Source organism: Calypte anna, chromosome 4A (assembly GCF_003957555.1).
Source record: "Calypte anna isolate BGI_N300 chromosome 4A, bCalAnn1_v1.p, whole genome shotgun sequence".
Lineage (NCBI taxonomy): Eukaryota > Metazoa > Chordata > Aves > Apodiformes > Trochilidae > Calypte > Calypte anna.
The window spans coordinates 28857550-28883298 of record NC_044248.1 but is presented as its reverse complement, the minus strand read 5'-3'; the positions used below and the strand labels follow the sequence as shown (position 1 = coordinate 28883298).

At 35.4% G+C, this 25749-nt stretch overlaps 1 protein-coding gene across 1 annotated transcript in view; it reads left to right on the top strand.

Moving 5' to 3' along the window:
* LOC115598245 (palladin-like) overlaps window positions 1-25749 on the top strand; it is an 85534-nt gene that overhangs the window by 42992 nt on the left and 16793 nt on the right. The window contains exons 2-7 of the mRNA XM_030449775.1: window positions 17454-17632; window positions 19295-19361; window positions 19937-20042; window positions 20987-21061; window positions 22582-22723; window positions 23033-23056. Coding sequence (XP_030305635.1) covers window positions 17454-17632; window positions 19295-19361; window positions 19937-20042; window positions 20987-21061; window positions 22582-22723; window positions 23033-23056 — 593 coding nt within the window. The remainder of the gene's footprint in view (window positions 1-17453; window positions 17633-19294; window positions 19362-19936; window positions 20043-20986; window positions 21062-22581; window positions 22724-23032; window positions 23057-25749) is intronic.

The window sequence follows — 25749 nt, the reverse complement described above, 5'->3', positions numbered from 1 at the left end:
AAGTTGTGTTTTGGAACTCCTCCTGAGCTGTGCTGAGTAAACTAAGGTGCTTTGTGCCTGTCATTCCTACTTGCTAGAGTGGGACAGTGGAGAAGCAGCATACATCCAGGTAATACCCTTACCTCAAAGGAATTTTTTGATCATAAGTGAGCTGCTCATCATTTTTTAACCAAGTGCCAAGCCATGGTAAGAAAGACAACAGTGCAGTATAAGGGTATGCACAGATTGTTACTGAAATTGTTGTTATTCTGCTTTTGTAATTGATCAGCTTCTCTGAGTCAGGCTTGCTTAATGGATTCATTGGCTGTCTGTGAATACAATTACACATGCATCTGCCAGCTGCTTGTGGTATGTGTTTGCTTCAGCAAGAAAAGATGTTCTCTGGTTGTGCTGGCTTGCTGTGGTTTGTGGCACAGAGCACTGATTTATTAGGCAGTAGTTGCATTTTTTTCCTTTTTTTCCTTGAATGATTGAACTGTGATGTCACTTTTTGTCTTGGCTTGAACCTTTCAAAGAACGTTTTTTTTAGCTGTAGACTATTCTCTTAATACTAATGGGAAATGTCCCAGTGTTCACTGCAGAGCAACTCTGTCTACCCCAGCACATTCCAGGGCCACCGAATCATTTGTGGTGAGAGTGATTCAGATCTGGTTAAGATGATTTAAAAGAGAGGTTATGGGCATACTGCAGTTGTGCATTTAAGAAAATACAGTTTTTACTGCCTGATTGAGACCACATGGCTCCAACTTAGACTTTTTTTTGACATGGAAATTGTTGGCTGGATGTACTCAAATGTGCTTTTTTTTTTTTTTTAATTGCCTAGAGGCTAACAGTTAGGATAATAGCATCTAATGGTAAGGTCTGGGTTAAAATAAATAGTTTTTAATGTTTCTTTGAATAAAAGCAGAAATGGCTTCTTTGAATAGAATACAAACAAAACCTCCTTAAATATAAGAGAAAATGTATATTTGGAATATTTTGAACATTAAAGGGTAATTGTTGACCTGATTTGTGAAAGAAGGAAAAGGACAGAGATAAGTAAAGACCTCCCTCTCATAAAATGCAGGAAGTATTTTCTATTCCAAGTATATCAAGGAAAGTAAGAAAAGTAAAAACTAAAACCGAAGCTAAAACCAAAACTAAAATTAAAAATAAAAATAACCCACCTTTTTGAGTGCATATGGTTTGATTGCTTACTCCCAAAGTTAGCATTTTGGGCTGCTCTTAAGAGAAAGTTAATATTATTAAACACTTTGTTGTAATTACAACAAATTGTTGTAATTTTCTGGAACAAACTGTATTCCTAATCATAGAATCATAGAATCGACTGGGTTGGAAGGGACCTCAGAGATCAAGTCCAACCCTTGATCCACTACTGCTGCAGTAACTAGACCATGGCACTGAGTGCCACATTCAGTCTCTTTTTAAATATCTCCAGGGATGGAGAATCCACTACTTCCCGGGGCAGCCCATTCCAATGCTTGATCACTCTCTCCGTAAAGAAATTCTTTCTAATATCCAACCTAAACCTCCCCCGGCACAACTTAAGACCATGCCCTCTTGTCTTGCTGAGAGTTGCCTGGGAAAAGACACCAACCCCCACCTGGCTACAACCTCCTTTCAGGGAGTTGTAGAGAGTGATGAGGTCTCCTTGGAGCCTCCTCTTTTCCAGGCTGAACAGCCCCAGCTCCCTCAGCCTCTCTTCATGGCATATTTGCTTAAGTCCCTTCACCAGCCTAGTTGCCCTCCTTTGGACCTGCTCCAGGACCTCGATATCCTTCCTAAACTGAGGGGCCCAGAACTGGACACAGTACTCGAGGTGTGGCCTCACCAGCGCTGAGTACAGGGGAAGAATCACTTCCTTGGACCTGTTGGCCACACTGTTCCTGATACAGGCCAGGATGCCATTGGCCTTCTTGGCTACCTGGGCACACTGCTGGCTCATGTTCAGCTTCCTGTCAATCCAAACTCCAAGGTCCCTCTCTGTCTGGCTGCTCTCCAACCACTCTGTCCCCAGCCTGTAGGGCTGCATGGGGTTGTTGTGGCCAAAGTGCAGGACCCGGCACTTGGCCTTGTTGAACCTCATCCTGTTGGAATCAGCCCATCTCACCAGTCTGTCCAAGTCCCTCTGTAGAGCCCTCCTGCCTTCCAGCTGGAAGATGAGATTTTAATAATCTGTGTGGTAGGCACTATCAAATTATTTTTATGCATATTGTTTATTCTGAAATAGATACTCTTAATCAAATCTTGTTCTGCCCTCAGTACACATAGTTTTCTCTTATCAGTTGTATCCTTCCTCTCAAAAATGGATGAATAACACTTGATGTAAGACTTTCATCCAAATCTCCACCAAATTTCAATATTAGATGGTCAATATTTTTTATTAAGATACTTTCTAAATGGAAAAAAAAATCCATGGAGTTTAAATATAGAAAACCAATCGAAAGCTGTAATACTGAAAAACACTTTATTCTAGCCTCTGATTGGAAGATCAAGTAAAGAGGAAGAACAATTCCTACAGTAGTTCTGCATACATAGTAATTTATCTAGAAATAACATATAAGTACTATTCTACAACAGCAAATCCAATAAAAAACAATTATAAGATTTTTGATATCTTTAAGTATTGGGATTGTAAATATAGCTGGTGGAAAAAAAAAAAAAAAAAAGAGTATATTCTTTTGAACTAGTTTCATGCTTAACATTACTTCTCTTTCTAATTTCCAGACCATATATGAACTTTGTTCTTAACTTTAAAAAAAAAGAGTAAATGCTAAAAAAATCCCAAGCCTTTAACCAGGGTTCACTAATCATTGTTAGTTAACTTCTGCCTCACATAAACTATAATGTACAGTTTACGGTGTAAAGGGATTTTGTAACATTGAAGTGCACAATGCAGATGAGGAAGCTATTAGTATTTCTAAAAAACTGATGTGAGAATTAATCGGATGTCATAATGTATACTAGAGCACCCTTATATTCCTGGATCTGATACATTAATATGTGGCGTGACTTCTCAGTTTTACTGTATTAATTAATGCACATGCAGTGTATTGAACCACCATGAATGGGTTTTATGTTAGACAATTCTAATTGTGATGTGGATAAAACGGTGCAGTTTTTCTCAGAAAGGAAGCATGGTCTTAAAACATTCATCTTGAGCCCAGAATCTTTCTTTGACAAATTGCAGAGCCCCTAAGTGCTTGACAGATCAAGTGAAGTAGAGGTGGTAATATTCTGCTTCATAGTCTAAATAGGAATATCCTTGTGTCTTCACATAAAGAACAGAATTTTCATGTCTTTGAGACTTCTCTAGGCCAGCTCTAATACGTCTGCTGAGGACATGCAGGTACTGATCTGTTACTAGCTTGACATTCATTCTTTCAAAAATTACTGTCTCCTTACATGGCTTTTCTGATTGTCATGTTGATGTCTGATGTAGCAGATTGCACTGCTCATGTGTAAAATTGATGCTCTCTCTTTTTCAACCAGCAGAGGCATGATGGAAAAGAAATAAGATGATGGAAATAAGAATCAAGGAATTCCAGGATTTCCATGGCCCACAGCATGCATTTAGATTGACTAGAATTTGTCAATGCTTACTGTGGCCCATGTAAATCCTGAAATTAGACCTTAAAAGCACTCTTGACCTTAAAGCAATCTTGATCATTGTTTGCTATGGAATTTTATACCTTCCAGTAAAACCTTCTTTTGGTACTGTTTCATATTTCAGTTTTCATAATGTTTGTGAAAAATACACTTGATTATGCTTCTAGGCATGGCTGTCTAGGACAGTGTACATTCACAATATCACTGAATTGTCATGGCTGGAAAAGGCCTCCACCATCTCCAACTGTCAAACCAGAAAAAAACACCATGCCCACTAAAGCATGTCCTAAAGTGCCACTTCTACGTGTTTCTTTAATGTCTCAAGTAACCTCTCCATTTCCCTGGACAGAAGCTTTGGAAGGTGGAAAGAACTTTAGAAGTGATGAATGTTTGGAGCAAGGAGGCACTGGTAATAGCTACACAAATAGTGACTAAAGCACAAAGCAAGGGTATATGCATGCTTTTGGATCATATCTTACTGATGGCTGGTAACCATCAACAAGGTCTGACAAGGCTGATAGCAAAGTCCCAAGTGAGAACCATGCTGAGTCTGGCAGCTAGTTAGAGTCTAGAAAGGTGTTTTAACTGATATTTGAACAGATATATACATTAATAATTATTAATTAGGTGAATTGATGTCTAGTCCTCAGGTCTGGCTTTGTTGGTGAACATAATCTTCCTCTAAAAAGAGTTTTTGTGGATTTTGAAATGCACAGTAATGCAGCAGTTAGTCCTGTTGGAAAACAGTGAGGGAAAAACTAAAGCAACCGATATGGTTGGTAAACAAGCTTCAACTTTATTGTGCAGTAACTTTTACTTATATAGTGTTTCTGTGACCACACCCCCGCCATCACACATCAACATAACGTTTTATTGGGCACCCGCTGTGTTTACCTGTAGCACAGCGAATCCCTGGTGCAGGTAGCACAGAATTATGGGCCGATCTAATTGGCTCCTCAAACATGGTGTTGGGCACGGCAAAGGGTCACAACCCCTACCTTTTTGGGAACATTCTCCAACATTCTACAACAAGTCCTACTGACAGGTATTTATTTCAATAAACCAAGAAAGTCGGTCAGATTTTGCCTATGGTATGTAATTCTTGTAAAGGGATGCTGTCTATAAAAATGATGAAGAAATGGTGGCATAATTTTTTTGCCTCAGGAGAACTGAGTCTCCAAAGACAGGGAGTTTTCTTTACCCACACTTTCCTTCCTCTTATCTTCTGTTTCAATTAGACCCTTATACACAGCATTATTTTAGCTCTTTTAAAGGGTAGCCTTTAACAGTGCTTATTATTGTACTTATCTCTGATGTAGGATAAAAAGAAATAGCACCCTGAAGTAGAGTATGATGACAGTTGTTTAACATAGGGACCAAGACTTTTTTTTCCACCAGTAGCTGTGAAAAATGTCTTTGATGAATCAGAAGAAGTATAATAAGTATTGATGATGTTTTGTTAGTTAATGTTGGAAATTAATTCAGAAGGCTTCCACTTTTAGTACAGACCAGTAGACTTAGATAGTTTTTATGTTACAAATATAGGTTTTCAAAGTCTCTGAAGGTCTCTGGCTCTTCTGGATATTAAGCTGTTATTGAAATAAAGTTAATTTTTAGATTGTTTGCTGTATTTCAATTATTTTACAGTTGACCTCAGATCTAGCTCTAATAATTTCCTTTCCTGAATTTATCTTTAAAGCGCAAAAATTAGCAGTGTGAATGAAAGAGATCAAGATCTGTGACCAAGTTTGACCAGACAAACTGTTCTAACTATGCAGTTGCTGCTTTTGTTACCTGCAAATATGTGAAACAGACTCCACTGTTATAACTGTCTGTAAATACTGATCATCCTAATATTGAATGTTTCACTGGTGACAGTTTCCTCCATTGGCATCTTAATCAGTCAAAATCTGCCAGCATTGAAAACCACACTCAGTGGAGTGCTGAGATGCTTGTTATCTCCATCCTATGACATTGCAGAATGATGCCAATCTCTGCAGGCTGAGTGTCACTGAGTAAACTTGACTGCTGTCATACCTAATGCAAGGCACTAACAAAACCACTGACAGCTTTCCTCCTTTGTTCTCAGCTACCTGACCTGCATGAATCAAGTATTTAATTTCTGTTCAACAGAGTTATATTTAATTACTCTAACTTGAAAGTAACTGGGAAGTAAGAAAAAGAGAGGTTAAAAGCACAGTGATTGCAATATATGTCACAATAACTTTCTCCTGTTCACAAGTCCAGCAAAATGTCTGACAGCTTCAGAGGTAAACCTTCAAGTTCCACAGCTGCCATTATGTTTTCAGTATAAATTAGAATACACACCCTGGACAGAGGTTTCTTCTTACTTATTGTTGATTTGAAACTTGTTAAGGTTTCATGTTTGAATTTTGTTGGATTTTTTTTCCTGTGAAGTAGAGTGATTGGCCTCGAATACTTTTCCCCTTCTCAGCTTCTTCCCCTTTATAAGTATTACAGGTTTCAGAAGTAGCACTGCTTCATCTGAAATGTGTACTGCCATCCATGAGCTTACCACAAACCCACCACAGTCATATTACATGCAATCTACCTTACATATAGAATTTAAACTGCATACATGCAGTTTTACCCTTATAACTTTCCATCTTTTTCTTTACTTTGAACTCTAGACAGTCCTTCCCCCAGAGTTCAAATTGCTATTATTCCACTGGAAGATCATGCCTGCCAGTTCTGCAAGAGGTGCCCCCCCTCATTCTAGGAAAATAATGGCAGCACATCAGTTCAATATCCACTTCTGGCCAAAGGAGTACAGAGTTCTAATGGATAGCCAAGAGCAGCGTTTCAGATATAGATGATAATGCATTCCACTGCAGCTAGACAAGAAATTGTGTTAAGCCTACAAGCCTCAGCAGTTCTTTGAGTCTGAAAAATGTTCAGCATTTTACACAATTGTTAAATACTTAACATTTTTTTACTTGCTCTGTCTTCACTGAATTTTCTTACTTTTCTTGCCTTCTGTGATCGTCATCATTTCCTATCAAATGCTATAAGTGGTAAATTGATGTGATGATATCAATGAATAATGTACTGGCCAACAGTACATGTGGTACTATAAGGTCAGAATCTGCTCTTATGCTATAGACTTGGTCAGTTCCTGGAAGAGAGTCTTATGTTAAGATAATGGAAGCTGAGTCCTGACCTGGCTCTTAGCTTTCTTGGGTGACAATAGACAAAGTGCTTAATCTCATTTTCTCAATAATACAAAAGTATCTAATTATCTCTTATGTTCGATTACTGTTTCACAACTCGAAATCCTGTTCACAGAGCTTTTCTTCAGAGAAATATTTTTATTCAGCTGCTTCAGACATGAAAACATTAATTGTGCAGTTGATGATGTTCACTGTAGATGGGTGGCAGCTGCTGTTTGGAACCTTTTGATCCCGTGTCTACGCTGTTGTTACCAGCTGGTGCAATGCTTGTATCCAGTTAGATGTGCCATGCCCTAGACACTCTGGAGAATCACAGTGTATGTTCCTGCTGAAAATGCGCTATTCTATCAGAATGAGAAGAATGGATGAGGAGGGGCAATGGTGGAATAAAATGACGCATTATGTGCTGCTCCAGTTGTCTCTTCTAGCACATTCTAAAGCTGAGAACAGCCTGTATGGAAACAGGAATATTTTCTCAAATACTATATGTATGTGTTTTTTTCTGAAGCACTGCACTGTAACTCTTTGCATATGCTTCATCTACTAGTGACTCCAAGCAGAGGGTTGGTTGCAACTGAAGACTATTTTAAAATGTATGGGACATCTTTCTATAATTTCAGCATATACTTAAGGATGGTCAATAGAAAATAAAACAGTTTCTATTGTGAAGACAGAATTTTTTGTGTGTATTTCCACAAGTGGCAAAAGGGTTTCTTAGCAACAGGGTGAAAATATGGAGCAGTATCTCTGTTTTGGAAAACTAATATTCTGGGGCCTTTGGGAAGAGATTGTAATCCTTGTGTGAAAAGAAACCCAACCAAATAAACAAACAAAAAACAAAACAAAACAAAAAAAAACCCCAAAGAAATCTATTTCTGCTGGCACAGCTACAGACACAAGCAGAAGAGTTCAGCTCGACAAATGAATTAGTGGAACAATCTCAAATGCAGATAATGTCTACTACACTTTGACTCCAGGGTAAGATGTTCCAGGCCCAAAAAATGAAGTTGTACAAATTCAGTCAATTTAATTACCTGTCAGAAAGGTAATTCTCAGTGTCTGGCATTTCATGCCCTAAAACAATAGAGCTCCTATGTAGTAGCTTGTATAATGTAAAGTGTGTGTTTCAGGTGCTACTTTTTTCTTGTGTTCAATGCTGAATTCTGTAGAGAATGTTACACAATTCTGTGACAATTCTCTGAGCGTATAAGACTCCACAAGGGTAAAAAATGAAGGATTCTGTCTGATAATAATTTAAACCTGAATTATACTTCTACAAGTAATGGAAGCACCTACAATAATATAACGAACAGAACTTCAGAGTCAGCTGCTGTAAATTTTTTTATGGCCACCATTCCTCATTGCTCATTGATCATCTGTTCTACACTTGTGCACTGATACATGGAAACAAACTCCACATGTATTGGCACTGCAGGCCATGTCTTGCCTACATTGCAGCTGAGATTGAAATGTCTAAATTATTTCAAAAGTAAAAAAAAAGCTTCCATCCAAATACAAAACCCAAAAAGACAAATGTTACATGGAATATTAAATAATGGAATGAATGCATGCTGGTTGTACCTACTTTGTCTGTTTTGATTTGAACTTGTGCTTGCCTTCATTCTTTCTCTTACTGCTCCAAGTTCGTACAATTTTATGGTACAGTCCTGTGAAATATAGATAAGTGTACCACATAACTGCTATATGAATGTTCTTTTTCCATATCTACTTCTACTTTTGTTCTGCTTCTTGTCTTGTGTTTTGTTTGCACTAACCCATTATGGAGAATTGTATTTTTAGATATGTCAGAAGGCCAAAGAATTTTCCTTTTTAAAGCATTTTAAGTAATTTTGCAAATTGCACACCAGATTATGATTCATTAGTATTCACAGGTTCAGTTTGTGATTTTTTTCTTCATTTTTTATTTTAAATCTGAAACCCAGAGAGGCTAAAGATGGGTTTACCACTGTATTTATGAAAAAACAACAGGTTTTCAAACCTAAGTGGTATAAGTTGGGAGTAAAGAACAAATGAGAATTTACAACCCTTCAATTATTTTTCCATATCTCAGTTTTAATTATATTGAAAAAACATGTATATACACATATATATTGACAATATATATAATTGCTGCATTATTGTAACCTTCTCCTATTTATTTTCTTTTTTTTCTTGATATTTGCAGACTTTTCTGATTAAATTTTGGGATGAAAATAATTTTAAGTGAAGGGAAGATATTTTTTAGTCTTGATCTTTAACAGCTTAGCCTCCTGAAGCTGAAGGTATTTTGTTGTTAGGCAGTCATGGCTTTGTTCTGAAAGAAATTAATTTAAATTTCAACATGTAGCAAGAGCTTGGAAAAGTGATGTCTTCTTAAGTACAGCCATCCAAGTTGTTAAGTGATTGCTTTTGACACTGAAATATAGAACTGTAACAGTAGTGGAGCAAAGAGTTCTTTTGATTTCTGTTGTGCCAGAAGGCATCTACTCTGACTTTTGAGGAGAGTAGTAGTTTTCCCTTTGATTATTTTGGTTTATCCTTTTTCAGTCTTGTTAACCTGTGAGACAGCAGTTATTTTTTCAGCACCTGCAAAGAAGCCCTAGACATCTTTTCACAGACTGCACTCATCTCAAAAGCCACTTTAGGAGGTATATTTCAGATGTATGCCTGAATTTTAACTTATGGTAATACCCATATATGTGCCAGTAACTCAAGCTTAGTCAAATGGGAGATTATGAAAAATATCCTCCTATGGACTTGAAAATGTCAGGTACAAAATAATGCTCCAGAAAATAGTAAAGTGTGGAAAAAACTGTCCAAGAAGAAGTGAGGTAGGGAAATTATTACATTATATAATGTTATCACTGGTTCTGCAAGAGGATTTCTGAATTTTCTGAAGAAAATTACTGCTAAAAAAGAATCTCATTAAATTAACCTGTAGTTATCTAACAAGTCGAATAACCCCCCAAAATGTTTGACAGATGAAAATACGGAAACCTTAGTATCTTAAATTATATAGAGAGTATTCTTGGTGTTTTGTTGGTTTTTTGTTTGTTTTTTTTTTAATTGTGCTTTAATTTACATATGTGAACATGGACACATAATATGTAAATTTATGTATGCCTAAATTCACTAGTTCTGGAAGTTTCTTGGTGAAATGAGAAGGCATGGTTATTTTTAAATAATTAGCTGTATGTGTGGTACATAGTAATCAACATGCTTGTAAAAGGTAGTTTGCAGTTTATGCTGAATAGTTGATCTTTAAATCACACGTATTTTCTCTCTTTTGATCTGATGGTTACCAAAATATAGAATAAACTAAATTATCTATTCACACCTATTTTGACACCTACTTGTCATGTAAATTGCTGCTTGTGAAAGTGACACAAGCTTGTGCTCAGATACAGGAAAGAAAATTCCTGAAACCATTTGTGTAACCTATGGGTTACATTTACACTACATCAGTGCTTTTGTCTTCAGAGAACACGCAGTCAGGATCAAGAGCAGTAAGGTACCTTTTGTTTTGGTAATGGACAAACATAAGGAAAAAAGATCTTTTGGGGCAAAGGGCAAAGATAAATCAAAATAGGATAGATATGAGGTAGGATTTAAACTTTGGATTTCAGAAATGGAAAACAAGTCATGCAGCATGCAGTTCAACACTTCACATGTTAAGACTAACTGTAGCATAAGTGATAACTATTTTCAGATAAATTTCTTTTTAAGATTAAAATATTTGTTCATTCTGAGTAGACAAGAAAACACAAATTTTTCCTTTTGTATTGACTGCATCTTTGGCCAGTTAAAGAAATCTGATAGCCTTGCTGTTCTTACTGAATAAATACAGCTGCATGAATGTCTTTGTCCTGTGTGATGAAACAAGCTTATATGAAGTGTGGTATTGCATTTGGATAATATTTGATGCACTTGTGAACTATTATTTGCCCAGACAACATAGTCCTGTCAACAGCAAGAGTCACTTCCCTGGTTTCTTTGTCTTAAATTTACCCATAGCACTTTCAAACCAGCTCAACAAGAAAGGTGATGGATGCTTTTCATTGTTCTTCTATTATATATTAAGATATTTCCCTTATAATCAGAGTTCCAAAAAAATAATGAACATAACCAGTTTCTTAAAAAGTTACTCCTGCAAGAAGTGAGTATCCAGTAGTGAACATTACCTTAGCCTCCTACACAGCCTGTTATGACAGAGATGTTTATTAATCACAAATTAGCTTTGGATTACATATGCAAAGAAGTCATACAGCAGGTACCTCTTTTCTATATCATGTTACCTCTAGTGTCTATACAGAAAAAAAATATCATTAAGCTTCGTTATAGGAATGGAATGTAATTCAGTTTTATTCTTTAAATCTCACCATTGTTTTCTATTCATATAGATATTTCATTACTGCATCGCACCATTAATATCTTCTAGATTTTATGTTTTCATTCTTTTATAGGAATGGAGGATTAACACAAACATGTACAATTTATTGCAAGGAAATTCTGGTAAATTCTTCCATATCATTTTCAATAGTACAGAGTTAAATTATTATATTTTTAAAAAAAAAACAGATTTATGTCCTTGTTTCTCCCACATCTTTAAGACCCCCCCCAAAGAAAAAAAAGTATGAACCTAAACAGAGCAGTAACCATTTCTTTAAAATAGAGTTTGTCAGGACAAATTTATTATGGACTTTTAGTTTAATAAAGAACTACTAAGAGAAGTTGTCACTATTGCAAATATCTTTATATCTTTACTCATTTACTTCATATCATAAGATCTGTAGCATTCAGGTAATTGAAAGGCTCTATCATAAATATATTTTTGAAAGCTTCTATCCTTAAAGGCTACAATGTGAGGCCAACAATTGCAAGGACAGAGAGAAGATCCAATCCTTTAAAAATTTCAAGAACTTTTAAGCTAATCCAGTGCTTTTAAGACAGAATAATTAGTTTTTAATCAAGTCTGGCAATACTGTTTTTCACATGAGTTTGTGAGCTATAGTGTGGCAACTTATTGTCTTGCCTGGAGCTGTCAAAATTCATTTCAGTTTTATTTCCCCAGCCAGAATGCTGAACCAGAGCAGAATCCTTGTCCCACAGGTAAAGTGGACAGAAAGAGACTTGGAAGACCTACATAAGGACATAGGGAAGGAATTTTCCTAATGACATGAATAAGCTAAAAAACTGATCTTTGGAGTTACTGCAGCCTTCAATCAGTGACAGACACCATTGCTCACTGTTCTTGGAAGCTTTGTCACAGCTGGTCATATCTGCTACCTTCTGCACCCCATGCAAAAGACTGACTTCAGAGGGAGCAGAATTAAATTGTATGAAGTGGTGTGCTGAAAGGATGAGTACCTTGAAAATACAGCCATTTCAGTATTTTTGTCTTTTTTTTTTTTAACTCTTTGAGAAGGCAGATTTGGTCCCAAATACCTAATAGTGCAATTTACTCAGCTGGATGTGAAATCCTCACTGAACTTTGTGAAAGCATGGAAAACACTATACAATACCTGAAGAAACAATTAAATCCCTAATAAGTATATAATGTTTATAATGTAATGCACATTTTGGTGTAAAATTGGCATCTCTCATTCTATTGTACAGATCCATGCAGCAGCATCTATATTTAGATATTCATTTTCTTTTCGGATTAAAAAATATAAATATTTTGTTACTGGTAATTCTAGTTAATTGCCTATACAAATAATGAAATGGTAAGCAAGGCATAAAAATATTCACAAGCATTTGAATAATCCGATTACTGCAGCGTAGTCCAAAATTTATACGGTGAAGTTGATTTATTTTAAAAATCAACTTAAATTCTTTAAGTAATATTTTACAGTCTGGAAGTGTTGGATTGCTTGACTTGAACAGAGGAAAAGCAAAATGGAAGTTATACAGTATTGTGGTGGAAATTCTGACTCTGGCAGTGCAAGAACATCAGAGTATTTAATTTTAACTTTTCTCGCTGGACATACTTAACACTACTAAGGATAAAATTACTTTTTAATTTACAACTTATCTCTCTGCACTTTTTGTAGTGGTCAAAGTTCCCTGCTGTAATTCTTCCCTAAGGCTATATCTTAAAGTTTCACTTCAGCTGCCATTTTAAATTAACTTTTAAGAGTGTGCAGAAAGAAAAACCTCTGCATTCCTCAGTGACTCTCAAAAAGAACAAATTCCAGCAGGATTATGCATTAGAGGGAACCTTGAACTGTTTTTCTTAAAGCCCTGGTGTTTACTCACTCAGTGTACTGTTCAACTCTGTTTATATTTTGTTCACAGTCATTAAAATCCCAGACACACGTCCTTGTGTTCATTTCCATGCACAGAAGGTTATGACGGCATAAAGAAAAAAAGAGTGAAAGAGACAGACATAATGAGTGAATTGCTCCTTGATGTCACTGTGTGTGAGCTGCTGCCCACCTGGCATCTTACTGTCCTTCTTGTTTGCTGCTCTGGTTTTGCTGTCATACCATAATGTAGCCAGAGGAATAAAGAAGTAGGCTTTGAAGCATGAAAAGACAGTACCTTAACCATTGTTCCCCTGTTACCAAAATACCTCTGTTTTGCTCCCTCCCAGAGTATGACTTTCCAGCGTAGTGATTGTGTTTCAGAATATGTATTAAATGTATCATCATTTTTAAATATAGTAAGTACAATGTAGGTGAAAGCTACATCTAGTTGGAGAAGAGGCAAGGCAAACAGTGGTAGAGTGGAAATGCAGGCTGAAGAGAAGTAGAGGAAAGAGAAGGAAGAAGAAAGTAAGAAAGAACAGAGAAATTCAGTGTAATATGAAAATTGGCAAGGTACTCAAATGACTAAGGAAATTAATTCCAGTTACATAAAATGTATATTCCTTTCCTTCTTTTTTTTTTTTTTTTTTTTTTTTTTTTCCCCCAGCTTTTACCTGACATAATTACAGTATTGTATGAATTGTAGTCTCTCCTGCAGGAACACACCTAGGATCTAGGATGCAAGCTCACTTTCTTAGTCTACAGACTGCTACAGACTGTGTACACACACATGGAAAACCTTTTGTTGTTATATCTGCCTCTTTTTCTTCTGTCTACACAATTTATACAATATTGAGAATGTTCACCAAAGGAATAGGTAATGAGTAAATAATTTTTGTGCTTTCATTATCCAGAACTCATGAAGTAGGTGTATATTTCAACCAATGTTCTCTATGCAAGGAATTCTTTTTCTCACAAAACACCTGCAGTATGTTTGTTCCACTGTGTTACTCTGTGTATTTTGGTTTTGGTTTGATTTTGGGGTTTTTAGCTCTCCAGAACTATTTTAGCCTTCTCACAGATAAGGGGATTATAATCCCTTTTTCCTCTAGAGGATCAGTAGGCTGGAGTAGACTGGACAGGAGTCAATGCTGCCCTGTTTAGCATATAGCTGGAATTTTCTTTAAAGACTTTCTTTGTGGCTGTTTTTCTGTGTCTAGTCATGAGTCACTCTGGTTTCTTTGGCTCTGTATCCCTTTGACAGTGATTTCTGTTTGCTTGCTTTAGTGACCCCTCTGCAGAAAATGCTTCAAAGATTTGCTTTTAAATTTTTTTTATTCTTTTAAGTTGCAGAAAATCCTGTTCCTAGACTATTCCAAGTGTAATGGCAGTAAGGCCCATACTAATGGGGTCTGTAGGTAGCAGTTCTGTGCTCTATAATAGCCCGAACTATATAAAAGATAGAAAAGTAAAATTCAGTCTGTGTTTGTCGAAAAAAAAATACTTCATTAAGCTTTATTAGCAGACCCTTTTTTAATTCACAAACTGTCTTGAACTGAACTGGGAACTACCAAGATATTGCAGGATGGGTATTTCTATTGAGTATTTTATAACTATTTTCTAAGAGTATTTTCTAATTCAATTCATTTTGAGGTAATCTCCAAAAAACCATCATTTTAATTAAAGCCCTCCTTTCTATCACCAGGTAGATAAGAAAAATGCAAATAGAAAGGAAAGCTAATGGAACTAAGTCTATTCCTGTGTTCTTCATTTCAAATAACTCTGCTCTTGCCCATTGTCAAGGTGAAGTCTTCTTTACACAATAAACAGTGTAGTCCAACACGAGGCCTGTTTCTCATTCTTAAACATCACATTAATGTTGGGTGAGGTAATTTTCTATTCTATTTCTTACTTATGTGTTTTTCTCTGTAGCAGACAGTGTCTGATGGAGCAGGTTAGGACTTGTTTTCAGTGGCATATCACTATATAATACAATGAGCCTCAATCCCAACCAGTGTTGAGGAATAGCTCCCACCACTCAGGGATGACTGTGTCTAGGGACACAGCATAAAATCAATGGAGAGCAGAACTTGTCCTGAGAAAACAGTTTTCTATTAAACTTCTTCTGAAAAAAAATAAAATTACCTGCTTCTCACAGTTTCTTAAACCTTTGGTGAGCATGGCATTTGGGAGACAGTAGAAAGCCATACAACTGCATGGAACTAAAACAGGATCTATCTGAGAAAATAATTAGTCTTAGAGGAGAAGTTTTCATTTCCAGGATGTTTCTGGAAAAGAAAGAAAAACAGAACCAATGGTTATGTAGAGCCTCATATTACGGGCTGTTGTCTGTAATTGTCTAGAAATTGAATTAACCTCTCTCTTGTGCATATCATTTAAAATGTAACTTAGGAAAAGCTACACAGAGGTTAGAACTCTGAAGGTCTAATAAGTAGAAATAGTAGCAGAGGTCCTCACAACGGGAGAAGGGAGGACTTGTGACAAGAGGGCAAAGGAGGGGAAGAGGGGGAAGAAAAATGTTAATTTTGGCAGTCAAGCTGACAGAATAGATTTGTCTCCAAGCCCAATAGTTGTAAAAGTAGGCCAAAGGGTCTACTGAGTAAACAAATGGAAGTTTGTTAGTTCCTTCCAAAAATTATGCTTTCTATGTCACTGTCTGGGCAAAACAGAAGACAAAACAGGAACTTGTTAGTTTTTTAATTACAGAAGACATTTACATATGTTTTAAATGCTGCTATCAACATTTTGATTTTGCTTTCAGGAATGAAAGATCTATTATTCATGAACACAGAGGGCTTGCCCGCAGTTCTTGATGCACTTAAGGGCAATTGTCTTATGCATATATTGGTTCGGTTTCTCAACTTTGAATTCTGAAATAAGCACAAAGTCTCAAGTTTTGTGATCTAAATTATAAGAAGCAAGTTTTGTAACATTTTTTATTTCTAATTACATATAGTGTATGAGTAAGAAAAAAAATAGAGTGATAAAAGTGAGGCAGTAAATTTCTAAAGAGTCCTCACTGATGTTTATTATGTGGTAAATGTAATCCTGCAGTGTTGCATGCTTGTCCTACATAGGTAGGGGGTTTTGTAACTCTTGGGCGTTACTGGTTTTGAGGGAGGGTAAAGTCATCTGACAGGGATGAAAAAAGGTTAATTCAGAAGGAATATAGCTTAAAAAATAAATAAATCTTGCTTAAAAAAATCTTTTGTAAACATTTACACACTAATGTAAAAAAATCAAATTGTTTTGGTGGCAGATTTTAAGTCTTTAGAATTATTTTTGAAAATACTTTGATCTTCTAATTTATCCTCACCACAAGAACTTTTGCATTTTGGGGAGTGGCAGAAGAAGTAGAGGTAAAGTAGGGTAGAGAGAGAGCATGAAAAAACACAAGATTGGTATTACAGGGTATGAGAGGAAGGGTGATAAAGATAAATGTGAGGTTTTGGTACAGCAGCTGAGAAAGACTTGGCAAAATTTGTTTCCAAGACATAATAAAAAATTGAGAATGACATGTCAGCCACTGTGGAAAAAAAAAGAATTAGCCACTTCTCATACTTGCAGGACTTCTAGAGGTATGGATAAATTAGGGAGTAGCCTACAAGGTAGGACTTGCTGATGTCAATAGAATCAAATAGAAAAGAGAGGGTAGCTACTTCTTTGATGGAAGCAATGAGGACTGAGAACATGGACTAGCTCTTCAGGCAGCCTGCATTGGGAAGTGCTGGACTGACCTGACGCAGCCAAAACAGGCTATGTTTTTACCTAGTAATAAGCCAACCAGATAAGTATCTGTTTTCCTTGTACCTAAGCCCAGCCCTTATGTTGGCATTCTTTTTGGCAGTGCAACATGTATTACATTAAAAAAACAAGGCTCAAAAACCAGTTTATGTTCCTGATCTGAGGTAGGAGGAAACCATTTTAAAGTTTAGCAGTCTGAAACCTGACCCATGGGATTATATTAGGCTGACTGAGAGAAACAGACAAAAATCAAACATCCTGTGTGGAGAACTGGTGAGTATTAGGAAGAAGAGAGTAGTATGATAAATGGAAATAGATTACACTGTGGTCAAAGCAAGCCAATACAAACGATATGCAGAAAGCATTAATTCTACCTAAACAGGACAGGGAGTAGCTCTAAATTGTAGGTGTGTGCAATTTTCTTAGGATTCAGGAATATCTCACTACCTTTTAAACAAAGTTTAATACAGCAAGTTATTTCTTTGTGAATATCATTAAACACTTGAAACCACTATGTGCTCATTTCAGTAGCAATTTAGATTTTTGCAGCAGAGTGTAATGTCTTCTTGTTTTCAGTGACCCTGAAACATCTTTTATGTAAAGTTTTTTCCCTTTGTTTCTCTAAATGTGTTGGCTGCAGATGGTTCTGTGAGGGAAAAGAGCTTCAGAATACCCCTGACATCCAGATCCATTCTGGAAGTGGAGGACTTCATTCACTAATTATAGCAGAAGCCTTTGAAGACGATACTGGACGCTATACTTGTCTGGCTTCAAATTCCATTGGTTCAGATAGTACATCAGCTGAAATATTCATTGAAGGTAAGAAGTGAAATAATAAGATACCTGACACATAGAGGAAATGGTAATCAAACTGGTTCTGTATGTTAAGATGGCATTTGGCTTGTTGGTATTTTTATAGCATTTGTGTCCTTCCCTGTAATGCAGCACATTTTGAACATTACATCATATTAATTCAGGTATTTCAAGGATTGTCCCAAAAATCATTGGATAGATTGCCATTTATTTAGCTCACAAGTAAGGCAAACAATATGAAATGAAGAATAAGCAGAGCTGTTGGCATCTGTTTTGCTTTTAAGTAGTACCCCCTGTAATTCAAAGATTTGACTGGTGATACCAATAATGATTTTCATAACAGCAGTAATTCCTGTCTCGATTCTGAATTTCTTCCCACTGTAATTAAATGTGGCTTCTCCAAATTAGTCTTATTCACTCATGGATAAATGTATTATAGTTCTTCATATTTGGTACACCGACCTTAATTCAATTTAAAAGTCTGAATCAACTGCTAATAGTTGTCTTTCTTGACTTCAAAATTAATCATAATTGAAGTATTGTTTTCTTTGAGGAAAGTTAATGACTTGACCATGATTAAAATTATTAATTTAAATTTTAAGATGAGGGTTGTATTTTAGGTATAGTTGTACAATCTTTAAGGAGACCAGATGACTGTCACCCATGTATGGCTTTGGACCTGAACAGTACTCCATTGATGCCTCAAACTTTCTTCTGTGCAGAAAGCCCAGCCACACAAGACCTGGGTACCCTTTGCTCAAGAGAAATACTGTCCTGCAGACCCACCTGACATTGCTTCCATCTTCTTACTTCTTCCGTGCTACTTGTTGCTTTGATTTTTGTTGCCTGAACTTTGTAAATTAATAGCATACTGAAGTGCTTCAGTCTAATCTTTGTTTCATTGGAATTATTCTATGCAATGCATATTGATTATGAATTGCTTATGACTTGTATTACAAATAGAGCTATGCATATGTATGCACAAACCATTTGAGGAATAGTATGTACTGCATATATATCTAGAATAAATGTTGTATGATATACCAGCTGTTAGAAAAAATTAAGACAAAAGGAATAAATGGTTTCATGCTTTTTCTTTAAGTGAGCTCAGTGTATTGCCAAACACATAGATTATAACAAGACTTCCACTGGAAAGAAATACCAGTACATACATATTCTGTATAGATTAATATAAATTGCCTGAACTGTGGAGATCCTGGGTAACAAGTTTAGTCTGAAAAAGTCTTGCTATACTGAGTTGCTCTTACTTAAGGTTGAAGATTTTTTTAAATCTTTTATCTTTCTTTATAAGCCATATGTTTGCTTTAAATTTTGACTTTCAAGTAGATAAAATTATTCATTTCCAGCAAAGTAGTAATAGCCCTACTAGTCAGGATTTTTTTTTTCTTTTTTGACGATATTTGCTTTAATATGAAAGAAGAAAGGTAAGAGCTGATGGAAAACAGTTTGCAATTAAATTGGCATGGTTATGGTTTCTGTAACTGTCTAAAGTACATAGTTACAATCTTTCATCAGATAAGAAAAACTGCAGTAGTTTATTACCAACTCTTTAAGTGAAATGAAAAAGTAGAAGGATTTTCTTTGTAACGCAAGCACTAAATACATCAGTAAAAAATATGAGATTATTGAAAACGCTTTCTTTTCCAGGTGCAAGTTCCACGGATTCAGAGAGTGAAAGTATAATTTGCAAATCAAAATCTGGAGCTATGCCACAGTAAGTGTGCAAAGTAAAACCAATGGTCTGCGAGTGGTCTTAATAAGAGACACTGGAGAATATCTGGTAGTTTTAGATCTGAATAAGCATATGGGGTATATCCGTGTATGTCTTGTATTTTCTTCTTTTTGCATCTAAGTGTGTTGTACTGTAACTGTACATTGGCTTAATGTGCATGTGCTGTCACAGAAGTTTGGCCCTACCCTGACAACTCTTTTGTTAATATCAGCTTTGTATATTCAGGACTATCTTTAAGTCAATCAGGTCTTCATTTGTAATGGCACAGCCCTGTGCCTAAAGAACAAATAAACAAACAAATAAAAAAGCAAATGGAAAACAAAACCAAACATGTCTACAATTAAAGAAACAAAATACATTTTATTGCACGTGAAAATGTAAATTAGCCAAATAATGTGTTCTATTCAATGTTCCTCCAATGTTGATCTATTCAGCTGATAACAACATATTTAAAGATGTAGAAAATACAAGGTAGCCTATGGGTTACAAACTAACATATTCTGATTTCAGATCTTACAGAGTGCTTGCTGTTTTGTTGTTCTTGTTTGTTTTTTCAGGGCCCAAAAGAAAACCACCTCAGTTTCCTTGACCATAGGATGTTCTACACCAAAATCTGGGGTCACCACAGCTGTAATTCAGCCTATCTCTGTGCCCAGTCAGGAGGTATTTTTAGACACCAATTTTTAAATTACTAAAAGTTGTTTACATTTTATTTAATCATTTGTAAGTTCTGAAAAACTATGTCATTACAAGGAGTGATGTTATTGAATTATAAACTTATATGAAAAACGACAGTTTTAAAAAATTAGGTATGTCTCTAGTGAATGGGTCATAAAAGTAATGGATATGGATTCTTACACAGTGTGTATCAATACAGCATGTGAGCAGATGACAGATATGGTGATGGTGAAAACTACAGAGTATGTAACTTAACAGTGACTCAGTCTAGTTCCAAAAGAATGTAATACAAGTGAATGCCTATAGTATTTTACAGTAAAAATTTAAAAAATTGTTATTAAATTAAATATTGTTGTGATTTCTCCAGGCCTATTAGAGAAAATTAAATACTACTGTCTAGAAGTTAAACATAGAAAATGAATGTTTATTAGTTTCTACTAAGTTGTAATGACACTCTGGATGGCTTCAAGTTTGCATACAAATCATGAAACACAAATAAAATAAAAATATCTTTTAGACTTTAAATGGTAAATTCTTTTCCTTTTGGCTAAGCTTGATAAGCTTTGAACTACCCAGATTTATTTATTGGTATATCATTCAACAGATGTAATCACAGAAGGGGCAAAGAAACCTCAGTATAAAAGACTTACTTGAATGACATTAATAGGAGTCAAACTCTCAAAACACTTCAAGGCAAAGACTGTTGGATAAAATAATCTTATGGGAACTATAGAACCCTTTAAAGCTTGCATTTTGATTTCACAAATCTAACAGATGTGAAACAGTGATGTCACTCAAGAAGTGTGCTAGAATAAGAACATCATAATAAGACTGCATTTGAGAGTTTGTGTTATTTCACAGATACACACAGGCTGTGTTACTGAAACCAATACTCTTTCATTTTATAACATTGTTGTATTGCTTTGCAGGTTCAGAGCCCTACTTCATATCTGCACGATGTGGATGGACCTAAACCTATCTATTCTGCACCCATTTTTACAAAGGTATGTTTTATCTGTCATGCTTTTTACATCATAATCTTATAGTCCAGCAGGAAATAGCAAAATGATAGATCCTAATGCAGGAACTTTTACAGTTTTCATTATCCTTTTCAGTATTAATGAAAATACTTAGAATATACTAAGAAATACTTAGAAAATACTCTTCCACTGCAACAAGTAAGTTCTTATGCCTTCTGCCCTAATAAAATGTATATGAACATTCTGATGCATTTGTGACAATATTGTGATGTAGTTTATTCCAATGACTGTCCTCCCTTGAAAAATCTTTGTAAAATAAAAAAAGGTAGGCACCAACCATAATAAAGTCACAGTCATAATAAAGCCTCCTTCATTATGATTATCTGCTGACAAGAGCAAATAACACAGGCTTTTTTACTTTGTTTTAGAAAAAAATCCATGCTGGTATGTTATTTTAAAAAGCAGTTCAGATATTCGTCATTGGGATGTCTTGCAAAATGTAAGATGTGGACTTGCTAGAAGGGAAACTTTTATTCAATAAATCTTAAGTAACTTCTTAAGTCAATATTTATCTTCACATTCATTCGAAATGGTAAAGATAAAGAAGACAGAATATTTCCCTAATTTTTAAAATACATTTTTAATAAAAAATACTTTCCTTTGGCATTTAAGCATTAGCTATTATGTAGGCACTATTTTCTGAAGTCAAAATGAAAAGGTATTTCTGGTTACTACTTCAGAAAAACAATTAACTAAAAGCTATGGAACAATAAGTAGTTTTGCCTGGAATAAAAGTAAGCCCTGTTTTCCACAACAGTCTAGCTTTGCTCCATTATATCCTTTTCTCATGTCAAGAAATGTCTGAATCTATTCCTCATAGTTCTGCACTGATACTAAGATAATAAGATGGATAACAAAGGCAAAAATAGAGACTGTCTCCTGTCAATTCTGCTACTCAAAGTACTGTGCTTCTCATTGTAGCTCTTCACCACAGCTTAGCCTCCTCCTGCATTTTTTCAGATGTATGTAAGAATTTATTACAGCCATAATACTGTCTCAGAAATTATCCATACACAACCTAATATATCCTAATAATATTTGTGTCATCTAATTTTACCTGGTTGGTTATAAATCGCTCCAAGGAAAAACAGCTCCTAGAGGCTGACCTGAAAGCAGCACAGCTACTCTCTCAGGACCATGTCAATCAATATGTAGCTAGTTGCAGTATTTTCATTTCACTGCAGCAGAGCGATGAAAAAGGAAAGAACAGACTGCAACTATCTGCTTGTGATAGTCTGAGGAACTAAATACTTATACATTTTTTCCATCTTTGGTTTTATTTATAATGTATTTGAAAATAACCATTTTTAACTACAGATCTGATATATTAAATGTAATCAGACTAAAAATACAGCTCAGAAAATATCTGTTGCAAAAATATAATGACACAGTAAAATAAAACTGAAATAGAAAAGCAAGAAAAAACTACTTGTAAGAAAGTAAAACGTTCCCACTTCATTTGCATTGTGATTATTATTTTTCAGGAGCTACAAAACTCCACAGCATCTGAGGGACAAGTTGTGGTATTGGAATGCAGGGTCAGAGGACTCCCTCCCATTCATGTTAAGTGGTTTCGACAGGGCATTGAAATTCAAGATTCTCCAGATTTCAGAATTCTTCAGAAAAGTAAGTCAGTAATCTAAAGTAGCTACTTTTGATATGGGGTGGGGAAAGATAATGAAATTAGCCTGTCAAGGTTGAGTTTTGGATACAATCCTCCCTTTCTCACACTTCAGTGATTACGGTGGCTAGACTTAATAATTGAACTACTGCTACCAAGAGAAAACCTTTCTTCCTTATTTTGTAACATGTCCACACAGATTCTGTTCTTGTCTACATTTAATTATATGTTCATTTAGTATACTGTTATTTATTAATGTGATCACTAATACCATTTCCCTTCTTTGTTTCCCCTCCTTATGATGTGATACGCAGAGCCACGATCTGCAACTGAACCTGGTAAGAATCATATGAAAAACTAATCTCTTGATTCACTAGCTCTTTGGGTTTGTGCTAAAGCCATAAATAGAAAAGTGTTTCTGCTGAGCACTGGTAATATGAAACCCCCTTAAAGACAGTGTTACTTTATCACAACTTCCAGACTCTACACTGCCCTTTACATCTATTTCTTTATTGGTTAAAAAGTAAATTCCATTAGACCAGCTAGCAGAGTATCACAGCTTAAACTTTTAATCCAACTTCATTCTCAAAAAATGTGTAATTTGCATGCCACTGAGGAAAAAGAACAAATCCCACAGAATTCCACTACTCAAAGTGTACTCATAAGAGTTTCATAACACCCAACCACTAAATGCTATTTTTTTCCCAGTCTAGCTTGGCAGATGTGAAGTGTCTTAAATGCAAATATAAGTTGATCCTTGAGGGAAAAAGGCATGTTGACTTTTTCTAGCCTATTCACAAGATATAAGTCCTACATTTCAGCAAGGAAAAAGTGTTCTTCCAACTACAGATTTTCTCTGGCTGTTTTAATTTTTTATAATGTATCATTATATGCTGTGATAGTTTGTTGAATAGTATGTAGATATTTAAAGATGCTAAAGGACTAAAATACTAGTTCTTTAATGTTTTTAAGTCAAACAACATGTAGAAGAGAAGACAGTGATACAGTCTGAGCCTTGCTTTAGAAGGGTGGATGGTTTCGGTACAAAACAGTAAGAGGAGAGTTTCAATATCGTATAAAGCCTTTGTATATGTAAAGAAATAAAGGAGAATAGATTTGTGTTGAAATAGGCTAAATTCTGTATCTTTCTTTGATTCTCCTGTAATATATGACATAAATTAAGTCTCCCAACTTAGCTGTTTTTTTAGTATCTTAGAAGATTTTTTTTGTCGTGGACAACTAAGTAAGATGATTAGTTGCAAGGCCTGTATAGTCTATCTGACTGTTATCACTGTGGAATAAGAATATTCATGACAGTTCATTAAGTCAAATATTTCCTTTAATAACCATTACCTGTAATGCGAAAAAGAAGGTGGGATTCTGAGCCCAAATAGATCATCACTTGGCCAGTCCTCTTGTATACTTGCACCTCATGTTCATGGTGCTTAATACTCTGCCTCCCATGTCTGGTATCTTGCAAACATTGGGAAAAGATCCTTGAGGCATAAAAAGTACTAGGGCATAGATACTTACATGAAAATAAGTATCTTCTACATTATTACTTCATTTCTTGAGTTTCACAGGTACAGAAAAGCTATTTAGGATCAATGTATCTCATGCCACTCTCAAGGTAAATTTCTTAGTAGGAAGGCTTCTCAAAATATTGCTTTGGTGCAAAATTGCATTGTTGTGGTTTAATAGAACAGTAGTGAAAGCCTGACAGAAGTCTGTCTGTTTTTTCTTTTTATGTCTTTGTTATTCTTCTGTAAAAGATATTTATAAACATCTTCCTGCTACCCAAAACCTACGGAAGAGTTTCAGTTTGGTATTTTGTTCTCTCTGGATTCATTGAGCTCAGTACTATCCCTGTACAATTCGTACACATATCTGTTCCTCCTGACTCCCATTAAATGATGTGGAGTGCCTTAATCTCCACTAAAATTAATGAAAGCATAGTTATTGGCTTATTTGTATAGGAACTGACTCTGTGCATGCAAATGGAATGTAAAGCTTGGGCAAAATGTAAATATAAAGAGCAGTGTTTTGTGTATTAGAAGTAATAATGTTAATACATAATGCTGATATTTAGGATGCTATGAACAATCTTAAAATTTCTGCAACAGGAACCTAGAGTGTGTATCAGAAACGTAATAGGTACAGCATTGGTTTGATACCACCCATACTCAAAGAAGTCAATAGCTGCAGAGAAAATTGTTCTGAAGTAAACACACAACTACTTTTCAGCACAAATAGTGAATATGTGTGCAAGATTGATAGGGAAATCAATGCACCAATGCTAAAGAAGTATTCAGAAGTTTGAAAGATGGGCATGATTTCTAAAAACTTTCCCAAGCATACAACTTCCATGACATTTGCATGAATTGTAACAAGTTGTAGTGTGATTCTTTTTGCTATCTGTCAACCAAAGTCCAACTTTCAATAAACACTTGATAGGGCTCAAGACCAGTGAGCATCTTTTGCTAGATCAGTACTAGTGATTTAAAAAAAAAATGTTCCATGAACTCTCACAGATAAGAAATTAAGAAGCAATGCAGTGGTTTTTGGCTACTTTTCTTGGGTACATTCTATCTACCCTAATGTGTTTTACACACCTTTTTCTGTCTAGACAGAAATCATTTTGCATCACAAATCTCTCCAGACTGCTTTGTGAATTAATAGGTAGTCAGATTACTTCAAGCCAACCTCACAGTTTGTCAAATTACCTGCTCTGTACTTTTTTTTGGTCGTTTTTACTTTATACTGATCGGATCCTTCAAAGAACAAGCTGCCTGAGAATGAAAAATCCCATGAAGTCATTTGCCAGCTGTTGATGTTTTGACCATTACTCAGCTGTCTGGAGGCACCCACAAATTGTATTGAATTACATTAGAACAATTGTCTAATGGCATGTAAGAAGAAAAGTATATGAAGTAATTTTTCTTAAATTGCCAGGAAATTGCCACATATACATGCTTTTTCTTCCTACATACAATACTGTGTATGTTCAATAAAAACATCTCAGAAGACAGTC